A 15290-nucleotide genomic window follows, 5' to 3' on the forward strand; every position below is an offset into this window, starting at 1 on the left:
GGCAATTCCAAAACACGCAATAGAAAATATACATGCTGGATTCAAACATGATGTGACTACGTACAAGGAGATCCTAAGCTTGGAAAGAAATGTTTGGTGTTTGAAATCATATAGCCTCTTGCGAGAAGAGAAGGTTGTTCAAAATTGGTTTCAATATACTCAGTTACGGGCCAGGTGGAAAGAAGACCAGAAAAATGGTTTTACAATGACTGATGAAAATTTGATAAAGCAAATCAGAAATCAGGGACCAGCACATATTAAACGGATATATCTTGCGTTGATAGAGATTGATTCAGAAACAGAACTTGTTAAGGATTGTATGATAAAATGGGCCCAAAACATCCAGGAAGTTATTACAATGGACACGTGGGAAAAGATTTGGGTGAGGAATGTAAAATTTACACAAGCTCAAAATCTAAGAGAGAATTTTTACAAAATGTTTTATAGATGGCATTTAGATCCTAAAAAGCTTACAAGTATGTATCCGAATTATCAGCCTAAATGTTGGAGGTGCGGTGATGAAGACGCAACATATTTTCACATATGGTGGACTTGTAAAAAGGTTAAAGCCTTTTGGATAAAAGTCTGGTGGAACATGCAGAAGATTTTTAAACAGAGGATAAAGTTTTGTCCGCAACTTTTTTTGTTGGGAATAATTACAGATGCTACAGTTGTGGACACTAAGTTGATGTTGAATTTAATTACGGCAGCAAGACTTTTGATAGGTCAGTACTGGAAGAAAGAGGAACTGCCGACCATAGAAGAGTGGACTTTAAAGGTTTCTGACCTGGCTGAGATGGCGAAGATTTCGGCCTATTTGAAAGATCACTCGCAAGAACGCTATATTATGGAATGGAGAAAATGGATTGAGTTTATCCAGAACAAGTATAGGGTTAAGAAATTTCATGTAGCATTTGAATAAGTCTTCTTTCTTTTTTTCTTTTTCTATTTTGGTTTTTCTATATATATTTAATATTACTAAGGTTTGTTTTATCCTATATAAGCTAGAGAGTGATGGATTTTAGAGTTTATGGTTGTTAGTATATGGTTGTTTATGATTTTTTTTATATATACCTTGTATTTAGCTCTGGGAAGTCGGGGGGGAGGGGGGAGAGGTAGGGGGGGAGGGAGAAGGGAGGGGGAGGGGGGATTTTTAAAGAAAAAATTGTATGTTAAAACTTTTCAATAAAAAAATTTTTTTTGATATCTGCGTATTTTTCAGGAAGGTCAGAGTGATTTGACAGTCAACTGCAATTCATACAGAATCAACCCACTTTTAAAACCCATTTTAAAAAGTAGGATACATTAAGCTTCTTTCCCTGCAAAATAACCCCAGTAGTTCATGTGATAGTTTAAGTCTGCTCTGACTGTAGCACTTCTCATTTGGGATCATATGGCATCACATTTTAAATAGTTTCTGCAACTAAAATATACTTGACATGAAAAAAAAATCATTTCTCTAATAAATAACTAATAAAATGCTTTTTATTATAGTTTATCATTTTTTGTTTAGTTTAAGTTGAAACTATTTGCAGTGTAAATTCAAAACTATTAAGTATATGGTGCAGAAAATGAAGAAATTTCCTGAGTTACAAAAATTACTGTATTTTTCCGTCTATAAGATGCACCCTTGTGTGGCATGCTATAATGTGGGATGGAAAATATAGGGCTCATCAGTATTTTCAGAATCATCATATTAGACGGGCACTATTAGATGTGTGGATAAAAATTAAAAAAAAATAACTATATAGAAATTCCCAATTGGCTATCTATATTAGAGATTTTTATACACCCCAAATTTATAAATCTAGGAAGTGTAATTACATATAAAGATCTCTTAGATGAAAATGGAGACCTGAAAACAAGAAAAAGATTATCAGAAGATGGTGTAGAGTTGGAATGGTGGGCATACTTACAAATACAGTCACGATACAGAAAAGATAAAAAAGAACCAGGGATAAAATTAGAGTATACACAATTAGATAAAATTCTTCTAGGAACAGAAGATCGAATGATAAAAAAGATATACCAATATTTATTAGAACAGGATTTGTTAGAACAGGTAAAAGAAACAATGTTAACCTGGAGTAAAAACTTTGGTTATAATATTGACTTAGATAATTGGCAATTACTATGGGATAGAAATAGGAGGTTAACGCTAGCCACCTCCTATAAAGAGAACTTGTACAAGATGTTTTATAGATGGCATCTTCCCCCCTACAAGGTTAGCAAAAATAGATAAAAAAAATCTCACCAATGTGCTGGAAATGCAGAAGGCTTCCAGGGACGTACTATCATATGTGGTGGGAATGTTCAGAAGTGAATTTTTTTTGGCAGTGGATTAAAAATTGGTATATTACAACAAAAAATTGATTTAAAACCAGAAATTTTTTTATTAGGAATTATTAACGATAATCTCGGTAAAGCATCTCTCTACTTATTAGTACATATCTTAACCGCAGCAAGACTGACATATGCCCAAAAATGGAAAAGAAAGGAAACTCCCACTGAAGAAGAAATAATAGATAAAATTTTATCCTGCGCTGAGATGGACAGGTTAACCCTAGAGATCAAAAATAAGAACGAGTATTATGAAATTTGGCAAAATTTCTACAATTAGAGTTAAGGAGGATCGCTGAGATGAACATTGTTTGATTGGTTGATAATGTAAGGATTTTTATTAGCATCTATATAATGGACATAACTGAAAGATATGTAAATATAACGCTGAGGACTGAATGACAGTTTACTAAAAAACTGACAGATCTTATATGTACATTTTTTAATATTCTGTCCTGTTATAGATTGTATTTTAGGTTTTTGTTATTTCTTTCTGTAACATAAGATAATACTAATAGTAGTGTTGTAGCTAGGGAAGTTGAATCATGTCCACTTTTGTTTTTAAATGTATATTTAATAAAAAAAAATTAAAAAAAGATGCATAATAAGACGCTCTCCACAAGTTCTGCCAGCGGAACATTTTGCCCCTTTCCCCCCTCCTGTTAGTGGCAAGCCCACACCCTGCACCTAGCGGCATGGTAACCCACACAGGCATGCCTTGGGCTGCGGAGGTTACCATTAGTTTTCCATGTATAAGACACACCTGATTTTTGAAGAGGGTGTTTGCAGGAAAAAAATATAATCTTATACATGGGAAAATACAGTAATACAGAAACAACTTGCCTCCAGAAATTGTGGGTGCTCTAGCACTGGAGGCTTTTAAGAAAAGCTTGGAAATCCATTTGTTTGGAATGCCATAGGGCAGGGGTCTCCGACCTATGGGCTGTGGTCTGTTGGCCACTGGGCCACAGGAATGGTTTGTGCATGTGTGTGGGTGCTAGCGCTGCCACCAGCATCACATGGGTGCTAACCGCCCATTTGTGCACGTGTGAAGGTGCTAGCAACCCGCTTGCGCATGTGCACAAGCACCACACGGGTGCACGCAGCCCGCTTGCACATGCATGCAGGTGCTAGCGCTGCCATCGTGCGCCCATCTGCACATGCACACACACATTTCCTTGCTTCTCCCTTTCCCTCCGATCCACCAACCTGGAAAGGTTGGGGAGGTCTGATATGGGTTCTCCTGCTTGATCAGGGGGTTGGACTAGAAGACCTCCATGGTCCTTTCCAACTGTTATTGTTACTTATGTATGCATATGTGTATATATGTATATGTATGTATGTGTATATATGTATATGTGTACACACACACACACACACACACACACACACACACAGAGTGTATATAAATGAATGTATGATTCTGAAATTTAGTAATGAATTTTCAAGTAACAAACTTAATGCATAAGTACTCTTTTTAAAATTTTGAGGTATTTTTGCAAAAACTAGTTCTATTTTCATGTACTTGCCAAATCTTGAAGCATAGTCCGGCCGCGGCACCAAAATTATTTTCTTATAAACTTTGCAAAAGGGTTTGATGTCTGCATCAAATGGCCGGTTAGTGGTACCAATGATTAAAATTCGATCTTCAGTTTTTAGAGTTTTCAAAATTTTGGGAAGTTGTTTTTTCAAACGTTTAGGATCCATCTTCAAGAACAAACATAAATATATGCAGTCTTTAATTTGATCAAGCATGATATATAGGATTTTTTATTTGGAGCTATCCATTCCAAAACAAACTACAACTAAAGAAAATAGATCTTAACTTCTAGATTTAACTTCTACTATATATTTATACATAAATTGTATTTGCATTTAAATTTTTATATATTTATATTCAACTGCATATATATGTTGAAAGTTGTCATTTATTAATATCTATTGGACCCCAAAATATTAGTGGTCATGTATTATGTATTCTGCTTTTATAACCTTTGTATGTAAAATTGCAAAAGGTACTTTAAACTAAAGTAAATACCTTGAGATATCTATAAGTTCTATGAATCTGCAGGTAAATAATAAAAAATGTAGTGATGGATTATAGTTCATTTAAGTGTAGCATCTGCCACAATATAAGCTTATGTTTCTTTTTCAGTTTTGGGTATAAGATTTACAAAATATATCAAACATCAATATATACTGCTACAAAAACACACAGATTGTGAAGAAACTTATCAAGCAACGTTTTATCAGTGTGGCAAACATTTTAGCCAGCAGAGGGCAGCAATCACATCATAGCCAATTTAAATATTTCTGTCATTTTACAAAGTGTGATTCTTTAGGTATTAAACCCTGGAACTTTTTAAAATAATTTCTTAAATTTAGAGCAAATGGTAATACTTTGGATCAAGACTGCCTTTTGAATAATAGACTACTGATTGGCAAATAGTTTATCACAAATATGAACTAAAAATAGATTAAGAGAAATAAGAAATAATAAAAACAATTGCATAATGGGAACTCACATAGTTTTATAAACATATGAATCATCAAGTCTAAATGCCTTTTTTAGTCATTATGATTCAGTGATTAATTTAAAAATCTAACCATAGAACAGTGTTGCAAAATTAATAATGCCAGACTTTTCAGGAATTGTAATTAGTTTTCTTTAAACATGTGACAAATTTAAATTTGCTTTGACTTCTTATTTGCTGTTAAAACTGATCTGGTCTTGTTTTTATTGTGCCTAGTTAAAAATTCTGTGTTAATCAGAAATTATTTACCTTTCTTCAACAAGAATATATATATTTCTAATAATAAACATAATTCTGTTTGCATCTACTATTATATAATTACCATGCAATAGATTTATGACTAATTGATGTTGTGTTCCAAAACCATAAACAAATAAATAAATAAATGAAAATTTACCAATTAATATGCTATGCTGCTTGTTTGCTTGTACCATACATAAAAAAGGATTTACCTCTTTTTCAGTTTTAGGTACCTTTCTGTAGAATGTTTTTTCTGTGTCTCCAATCCATATAACTGAAGGCTGTAACTGTTTAGCAACCTAGGAAATTAAAAAAGGGGTTTTTTGAAATAAGGAGTAGTTTGCCTTTTTTTTTTAATTTTCCAGCCTAATCTTCTGGTGGTCTCCCAGCCAACTACTAACCAGTTCTGACCTTCCAATAGAAAAGGATGTCTGTAACTCTTTGCTTGCAGACATTTAATTACATTTCACTACCTAAGCAACATCATAGGCTTGATGTGCCTGAAAACAAACAACTGAGAGCAGAGAACTCCAGAGTTCTGAAGTTGCTTAATTTTTTTCCAGATTTGCTAGATGCTGTCACTTGCTGTGACCATCAAGGTATTAAGAGTAGATCCAAAAATTTAGATGAGAAATTTTATTCATATTCACTCCTACCTTCCACTCTGTTTCCAAACACCATGAAAAGTTTACCTCTTCCATGTATAATAAATCCTCTCAACAGGTGGGAGAAAAGAATTTTGACCACAAACATTAATAGGAATCCCTCAACTATAAGAAATGTTGTTGCAACATCAGTAGTTTCAATGAACCAGACAGCAATGTCAGTAAGGTCATAGGGGAGATCAGAAAGTTGGTTTCGGTAGAAAATGGCAGTTGGCTCTGTGAAAAGCAGAGTTAATTACCAGGGTGAACAAAGAGCTGGTGAGTAGACCATCTCTTTAAAACCTTTGCAGACTAGGAGAGCATGGGAGAATGTGTTTTGAAGAGATGTTTTTGTGAGATCACAGAACAGCAGTCCATTGTGGGTTTTCAGCACTAGAGACAGCAGAAACAGCTGAGTGCTCACAACCAGTCAGCATCTTTCAAAGGATACTAAATTCACAAACTTGCTTTTCTAAATCACATTTGGAAATTGCTTGTAAACTACCTTTCAACTACACTGGTCTACAAGGAGAAAGCCTCAAAAATGAAAGCAGTTAATTTTTACCAGAACTGGATCACTAATAAAGGAAAATTAAGCCCTGAGCATTAATTGGTTCCAGTTTCCATGATACAGCTTCAGATCAAAATTTATTGCAAAAGTGGGCTTGAAACTCAACATTAAGAAAACCAAGATCATGGCATCTGGCCCTCTCAATTCCTGGCAAATAGATGGGGAAGAAATGGAGGTAGTGACAGATTTTATTTTCCTGGGCTCCAACATCACTGCAGATTGGGACTGCAGCCAAGAAATTAAAAGATGCTTGCTCCTGGGGAGGAAAGCTATGGCAAATCTAGACAGCATACTAAAAAGAAGAGACATCACCCTGTCAACAAAAGTGCGTATAGTCAAGGCTATGGTCTTCCCAGTTTCAATGTATGGCAGTGAAAGTTGGACCATAAGAAAGGCTGAGCGCCAAAGAATTGAGGCCTTTGAACTATGGTGCTGGAGAAGACTCCTACAAGTCCCTTGGACTGCAGGGAGTTCAAACTGGTCAGTCCTAGAGATCAACCCTGACTGCTCTTTAGAAGGCCAGATCCTGAAGTTGAAACTCAAATACTTTGGCCACCTAATGAGAAGGAAGGACTCACTGGAGAAGAGCCTAATGCTGGGAAAGATTGAGGGCAAGAGAAGGGGACGACCGAGAATGAGGTGGCTGGATACATAACACCCCTTCCCCCTTAAAAGACAAAACAATCCCCTCAAACAAACAGTCCCTATTGACGCACTTAGTCCAATAGGTACGCAGGTGGCCGATGAACCCAGGATGAACGTCGTAGGGGAACTTCCCCCATGTCTTGGACGGCAGAGTCAGTGTTTGAGTCCTGGTTGACCATTTCCTGTTGACCCACCCCAGAGTCTGACCTTTTGGCAGGGTTGTCGCTGTGGTCCTGGTCATGTTGTTGTCCCGGTCGAACAGGGCTTACTGGCAACAGTACTGGGTCAGTGAGGTCCTCCTCAGGCTCAGGTTCTATTGTCGGTGGGGTTGGTAGTGATGATTTGAGCTTGATGATGGGTAGTCTTCCGGGTGGTCGCTCTGTGACCGTTCAGGAACCCGTTTCCTGACCTGGTCTATGTGCATCTGACCTGATGACCCCCCACCACCCCTACTACGTAGGATAAGGGCCTGGTTTTGTCAACCACCACCCCCGGAATCCACAAATGTCCCGACCCATAGTTCCTGGCCCAGACCAAGTCACCAGGGTGTAACTCCCTAGGGATTTTTGGTTGCTCAGTCTCCGAAGCCACTCTGTTGGGGTGAAGTCTGTCCAATTTGGTGATGAGGCATCTGCCCCATTGGAGTTCCACCGGGCTCTTCCCCGTTGCTGTGCATGATGTGGTGTGTTGGGATAATAGGAAGTCCGCCAACCTGTGATGCCAGTCACCAACGATGATGCGCCTAAGTGCGTCCTTGGTCGTTCTCACCATGCGTTCAGCTTGTCCGTTAGTCGATGGGTGGAAGGGCGTGGATGTGACGTGTCTAATCAAATTCGCCGTCATGAAGGCCTGAAATTCAGCAGCAGTAAATTGAGCCCCATTATCCGATACCAAAACGTCAGGCAGACCATGTGTGGCAAAAAGTCCCCTGAGCACTTGGATTGTTCTGGCTGTGGTCATGTTAGAGACTGGCACTACCTCCAACCATTTGGAGTGGCTATCTACTGCTAATAGGAAGAGCTGTCCCTGGAATGGGCCAGCGTAGTCTATGTGGACCCTGGACCAAGGTGTGTGTGTGTGGCCTCCCATTTGTGGACAGGCGCTTGGGGCATCTCAGGTCTGGACCTTTGACAATTGTAACACCCGTGTACCTGCTCTTCTATTGCCTTATCTATCCCTGGCCACCATAGGTAACTCCTAGCTAATGCCTTCATTCGTACTATACCAGGGTGCCCCTCATGTAAGGATTTCAGGACTCTATCCCTCAGTGTGTCTGGTATGATGACCCTACTACCCCACAACAGGCATCCCTTATGGGCAGACAATTCATGCCTTCTTATGGAATTCCGGGCCTGGACTCTTATCTTGCCACCCTGTGAATACCCATGACTGGACCCTACTCAGGATTTTATCTGATGCAGTCCCAGTTGCTATGTCCCTTACATGGAGAGGGCATTCCGGTAGCTCTTGGATTGCCAGTATCTGTGCAGCAGGCGCCGCATTAGGTTCTGTGTTAGTTAGGGCTAGCCTACTTAACCCATCCGCATGGCCCATTTTTTTCCCTGGTTTGTGAACCAGCTTAAAGTTGTATGCTGATAAGAATATGGACCACCTGAGCACCCTTGGGGAGAATTTGGGGGGGTTTGTTTGTCCGTGATGAATAACCCTAATAGAGGCTTATGATCTGTGAATATAGTGAATACCCTACCATAGAGGTAGTTGTGAAAGTTTTTGACCCCAGGAACTATTGCCAGGGCCTCCTTGTCTATCTGGGTCTAGTTCCTCTCAGCCCCTGACAAGGTTCTGGAGTAGTATGTGATGGGCACCTGTTCCCCGTTTTCCTCTAGGTGGCTCAGTACTGCGCCCACTCCATAGGGTGAAGCATCGCAAGCAATGCAGATGGGCTTTGTTTCTATGACGTGTGTGACTGTAGACCTGCTTGAAAGTAGGGCCTTTAAGGATTGGAAGCTTTTTTCGTGGACATTGGTCCAGCGCCATGCAGCTTTCTTATCTAGGAGCCTGTGCAAAGGCTCAGCTATTGCTGCCTTGTGGGGTAAGAAGGAATGGTAAAAGTTGAGCAGCCCAAGGAAGGCTTGCAGTTCAGCCTTGTTCTTGGGAGTGGGGGCCATCTTAATTGCCCTCACTTTGGATTCTGCAGGGTGGATCCCACTGGCATCTATTTTAAACCCCCAAAACTCAGTGGATGCCACCCCAATGCTGCATTTGTCCTTTTTTAATTTGAGACCTGCAGCATGTAATCTGCTTAAAACTGCCCTCAGTCTTTCAGCCAGTACTTCTTCTGTGTCCCCTGCAATGAGGAGATCATCACAATAAGGGCATACCCCTTGAATGCCCTTAAGAGTCTGCTCCATTACCTCCTGGAAGATGCCTGGTGCTACACTGACACCAAACTGCAGGTGGTTAACCTTGAAGGCTCCCTTTTGTGTTACTATTGTTTGCGCTTGTGCCGTCTCCCTGGTACACCTGCGCGAGATATAGCTTAGCAAAGATGGCGCCTTGGAGGGAAGCGAGAACATGGCTGACCGTTGGGACCGGGTAAGCGTGCTGGTTAAGGGACCGATTTAACATGCATTTATAGTCGGCGCAGATCCTGACCTCCCCATTAGCTTTAAGAGGGGTGACTATGGGGGTCTCCCACTCTCCTTCTACTGGCTGTAGGACTCCCTGTTCGACTAGTTTGTCTAACTCCCCTTCTATCTTGTGTTTAAGCGTGAAGGGGACTCTCTGGGGTTTAATCCTAATGGGAAGGATGCTGGGGTTTAGTTTAAAAGACATGGGGGCCCCGGTGTATCTGCCTAGCTTGTTATCGAACACGTCTGCAAATTCTTTGCAGACGGATTCGATGCTGCTTCCCTGGGTCCTATAGATGCCTGAGATCCCTATGCCTAGTGCCTCAAACCAGTCTAGCCTGACTAGACTAGTTCTCCGGCCCTCAACTCTGATAATATCCAAGTGCCCTTGGAACTTCTTAAACCGCACTGAAAGGGTGGCCTCCCCCTTGATTTTTACTGGGGCGTTTTGGAAATCGGTGAGGATAATGTTTGAGGGCCTCAATTTGACCCACTGCTTGCTCTGGCCGCAAATAAGTTTAAAAGTCTCACACGATATGACTGAGACTGCAGAGCCGGAGTCAAGCTCCATTTTACAGGGAATGCCCTGTAAACGGACGTCCAATTTAATTTTGGGTTTAAGTGGCCGTTGGCCCCCGGTTCGACAGATGACCCTCCAGCTTTCGAAAAATCCTATGCTGGTCGGTTTCTGGGCCCCGGGACCTTTCCACGACGCGTCTTCCGGCTGTAGCTCGTGGAGGCCCTCTCGGAAACGGCTATGGCAGACCGCTGCGATGTGGCCTGGTTTTCCGCAGGCCCAACACGGGCTGACCGGAATTTGCAGTTTGTCCACGCATGGTCTCCGCTGCAGCCTGCGCATTTCAGGAAGGGAATTGCCTTCCGCTGGTTCTCCCGGCTTCCTCATTGTCACTCCTGTTGTTCCGGCCTCCTCCGAACCTGGTCAATGCTGGTCTCCTCTGCTTCTCTGCTCCCAGCGTACGCAGTGTCTTCGAGGTGGATGGATCCTCCTGGGCTGCTGGGTCGGGGGGTCTGGACTACTTGCCGCCGGCTGCCTCGTTGGCCAAGATCTTGTCCTGAGCATCTTGGAGGGTTAAGTTGGGCCTTGCAAACAGTCTCTGTTGCAGGCGCTTGGCACGTAGGCCAAACATGAGTCGGTCACGCAGCCTCTCATCCAGATTGGAGAACTTGCAGAGGCGGGCGGCCTGTGCAAGGCCGCGATGAACTCCGAGGTGATTCACCCGGCAGTTGGACCCTCTGGACAAAGTGGAACTGCCAGGCCAGCTCGGACATTCATGGCTTGAAATGCCCGTTCAGCTTCTCGGTGAGGTCTTGGAATGAGATGGTCTCGATCGGCATCGGCGAGCACAGGCTTACGGCCAAGTCGTAAATGGAGGGCCCGCTTATGCAGAGCAGGGTCGCCGCTTTCAGGCCATTTTTGGCAATCCGATTTGCCCAGAGGAAATTTTTGACCTGTCCCAGGTGAGAGTCCCATCGTTTGGGGAGATGGATGTTGAATTCTCAGGGCTGTCCTGTGTTCAGCTTCCCTGAATCCTGCTCTACCAATGTGGCCGCTAGTGTGGTGACTAGTCGGTCATCGGGGGGGGGAAGATGCCTCTTTCCTCCAGCAAGTGATGCCGTCCCCTAGTGACTTTCAGCTCTTAAGGTGAAGCAGGATCCCACCCTCATCGCCACTGTTGTGTAGTGGGTTCTGGAGCGCAGGAAGGATGCCGAGACGATGAGTACAACATGGCAGATCTTTATTAGATGGAAATGACTGTATCGGGGAATAGGGGTTACCTGCCCTTCTTTTATACCTGGCCAGGTGAGCAGCCAGCCAATGGGTTTGAACCTGTTTCCCACCGAAACTGGTTTCCCGCCAAAACAGTTACAGTTCAACGCCCCCTGGTGGTGACTGCTATGTAAGTGTGTATGTGTTCACTTCACCTGGATACATAACAGTTCCACTGTTGAAATCTGGAGCCCAATAGCTCTGCCTTACTCTTAGGCAATTCTAAATCCCTGTCCAGGTTGTTTAGTTCACTCTGTGAAATTAGATGTAGTTCAGTAGAAGAATACGGTGGACTAAAGTTTGGGTTTGTTGACATTGATGGCTCTGGATCAGCTGCATCCTGCTCATTGTATTTTTCATCATCTGAGTCTAGAGAGTAGGATTCTGGTGGATCTGGAATTGGCAAGTCCTCACCATGGGGTACAGGAGGCAATGCAGATGGAATGTTTGGATATTCCATGATCCACTTCTTCTTTTTTGAGATCCCTTTTGCAACTGGGGAAACCATTCAAAAAGAGCAGTTGCTACTATGATTGGTGGGTTCCCTCCACACCATTGAGACTGTGAAAGGCATGGACTTTTTCTCCCTGTTTAGCCAATGACACAGATAAGCTGCACATGTAACAATAATGAGGGGCCCAACTCTTGTCCTGATCCCCTATTATAATATAGGTGGTATGCCTCTTTTATCACTGCCATCATACTGCACTTTTGAGATGCAAATGTAACCTCACCACAAATGTAGCAGAAGTTATCTGCATTGTTTACAGGGTTTCGAGGCATCTTGGCTTCTGAGGGAAAATTTCATGCAACTGTTCCTTGGAATTGTTAGGCAATGACACTTTCACAAGCCACCAGATATGTGTAGATCTGACCAAGAAAATTGTACCTTGCAATAAAAGAACAATAAATTACAGTTACCGGTAGTTAATAATCTTTAGTCTCAAAGTGAAGATAAATTTATATGCTTCCATGTGGTACCATTTTCATTGTTCTACCATACTTTGTCAAGAGGTTACGAGGCATCATAATCAAACATCTCCCTCCCTTGTAGGCAAATATACTTTCCTTGTATAAATATTGTGATTATATCTTGCAAACTGTTTTCTAATTCCAAAATATGTAAGAATTAACACATTTTATCTTGGAGGTTGATAATTTCCCAAAATTTGTAGATCAGTGCTATTAGAGAACTTTGGATCAACAAGTCTGAAAACACTGGGTGACTTCTTCAATCCATAATGAAAGAAAATTTGAATCATAAGTTGAAGAATTTGTTTAAAAAACTGAAATAAACACAAAAAGCTAAATAAGAATTTGATCCTAGAAAATTATATATGGATTAAGGATCCAGATCAAGTTGAAATAAGTTTTTGGAATTAATTATAAATATTTTCCATGGGAAATAGGTATTTTGGACTTTCGTAAGACAAAACAAAGATAGGCAATTTAAAAAATTGAACACTAGAGGGAACTGACAATTAAAGTTAAAGGAGAAAAATACACAAGCTTGATTAACAACTAATTAGCTGCAATTTATAGAATGGTATAAACATTTTCACTTTGAATATACTGAAGGACACTTTCAAAAAATGGAATCAGAATTTAGTATCAACAATGTCAATAGCAATGTTTACTTCATGGATAGACTGTGTCCAAAAGAGATCATGGAAGAAATGGCAGATGAGGAACTTTTACTGGAGAAGATTGAAAATGGCATTGAAAATGGATCTAAAATTAGAGGTTATGACAATGATATGGAAAAGAATCTCTAACAGAACATACAAACGAAAGTAGCTATTTTAAAAATCAAAGGGGAAATATAAGTACTAAAAAAGAGGGATCTGGATAATTCTATCAGATTTACAAAAGAGGCTTTGAAGAAACGTGTGAGAAGAAAGAAGAAATGAAACCAAATTCTATAACATTGTTTGAATGGAGTAAGACTGTTAGGAAGAAGAAATCTAAAGTTGGTTTATTTGATCCAGGTTAAAATCAGATATGCTGTTATAAAACTGGCAACCTTTATGAAATTTTGGCTAGTGTCTGGACTGAAAAGTTGATGCTTTCTGGATTTGGCTATAGATAAGATTTGAGGGACGGGATACAAAAAATATTGGTTTTAAACTAAGAGGGGATGAAGAGTTACAAAAATTGTTTATACTTGTAATTAAGATTGGAAGTTACTTCTTGATATATTTCTTTTCTATTATATTCTTTTTTGTATTTCTATTTTCTATTTCTTTGCACCTTTTCCTCTTTTTCCCTCTTTTTTATTCTTTAAGCTTTAATCTTTAAGATTTTACTAGTGTAATTAAAACTTTTAATAAAAAAGCAAGTTGGGCAGGGTAGAGAGGTTGATCTTACCAAAATAGATTTGATAAGCACAATAACAAGGAATCCAGCTTATTTAGGACAGCCAAAATCCAATTCAGATAATGGAAATAGTAAGTTTTTATATCATAGAATCATAGAATTAGAAGGACCTTGTCGTCTTCTAGCCAACCCCTTGCCTAAGGCAGGGTTCCTTATACCATTTTGGACAAATGGTTGTCCAACCTTTTTTTCAGCAATGGAGCATTCACAATTCTGGGAGGAAAATTCCTCCGCTGCTTAATAGTTCTCATTGTCAGGAAATTCCTTATTTCCAGGTTAGATCTTCCTCTGAGGAGTGTCCATCCATTGCTTCTTGTCCCACCCTCAGTATTCTCTTCATTCATTAAGATAAACATACCTATGCTATGGAGAATAAATTGACGGCCTCTTCCATGTGGCAGCACTTCATGAACTGGAAACTGCTATCATGTCTTCCTTCAGTCTTCTCTTCATTCCTTAAGCTAAACATACCTAACTCCTTTACCCATTCTTTATAGGATTTAGCCTCCAGACCTCTTACCACCATTGTTACCCTTCTTTATACTCTATTTAGGACTTCAGCATTTGTTTTGTATTGTTGTGACTAGACCTGGATGCAATATTCCAAATGTGACCTCAACAGTGGAGTATAAAGTGGAATTGGAATTCAATATAAGGCAGATACAAGTAATAGAATGAAGGCAAATGAGCATCTAAGACTTTAAGAAATCTAATTTTAAAAAACTTAGAGAAAGCTTAGGAAGGATTCCATGGATAGAAATCTTAAAGGGGAAAAGAAGCTTGGGAAACTCTGAAAATGAGATTGTAAAAGCACAGTGTAGCACAATACTGAGAAAGAAAAATAAAGAGACCCCAGATAAAACCAGCATATTTGCATAGAGAACTCTCTGATAAACTGACAGAGAAAAAGGACAAGTACAAAAAAAGGGAAAGAGGGACACATACATAAACCAGTATTCCAGCAAATAGCACAAACCTGCAAAGACGAAGTCAGGAAAACTAAGGTTTAGAATGAACTAAGACTTGCAACAAATATCCCCCCCAAAAAAAGTTTATTTCAACCAGTAAGAAACAAGAAAGTCAAGGAAATGATCGGTCCACTAATAGGAAAAAATGACAAGGGGGGTAACAGGTAATAGGAAGTAAAAAGGAATTGCTTAATTACTTTTTTGAATCTGTCTTCATGCAAAAGGGAAAAAAATAGTCCAACCTACCAAAAGCAGCACTGTAGGAATATAGGCCAAAATAGGCAAGAACATGGTAAGAGAACACCTATTCATTCTAGAGAAGTTCAGATTGCCAGAACCAGATGGTTTACCTCTCAGGGTTCTGAAGGAGTTGGCAGATGTGATCTCAGAACCACTGAACAGAAACTTTCTGAGGTATTGGAGCATGGGGCAAATGCTAGAGAACTATAAAAGAGCTGATGCAGTTCCAATCTTCAAGAAGGAGAAAAAGTGGATCCAGGAACCTACAGACCAATCAGCCTGACATCAATATTTGGGAAGATCCTGGAAAACATTATCAAGCAATGGATTTGTGAATGCCTAGAAAAAAGCA

At 40.3% G+C, this 15290-nt stretch overlaps 1 protein-coding gene across 6 annotated transcripts in view; it reads right to left on the minus strand.

The window, feature by feature from the left end:
• DRC11 (dynein regulatory complex subunit 11) overlaps positions 1-15290 on the minus strand; it is a 175177-nt gene that overhangs the window by 12828 nt on the left and 147059 nt on the right. For all 6 annotated transcript variants that reach the window (XM_083350791.1, XM_083350789.1, XM_083350790.1 and 3 more), the window contains 2 exons: positions 5327-5413; positions 3870-4047 (listed from right to left, as the gene is read on the minus strand). In XM_083350791.1, coding sequence (XP_083206917.1) covers positions 3870-4047; positions 5327-5413 — 265 coding nt within the window. The remainder of the gene's footprint in view (positions 1-3869; positions 4048-5326; positions 5414-15290) is intronic.

Source organism: Vipera ursinii (assembly GCF_947247035.1).
Source record: "Vipera ursinii genome assembly, chromosome: 1".
Taxonomy (NCBI): Eukaryota; Metazoa; Chordata; class Lepidosauria; order Squamata; family Viperidae; genus Vipera; species Vipera ursinii.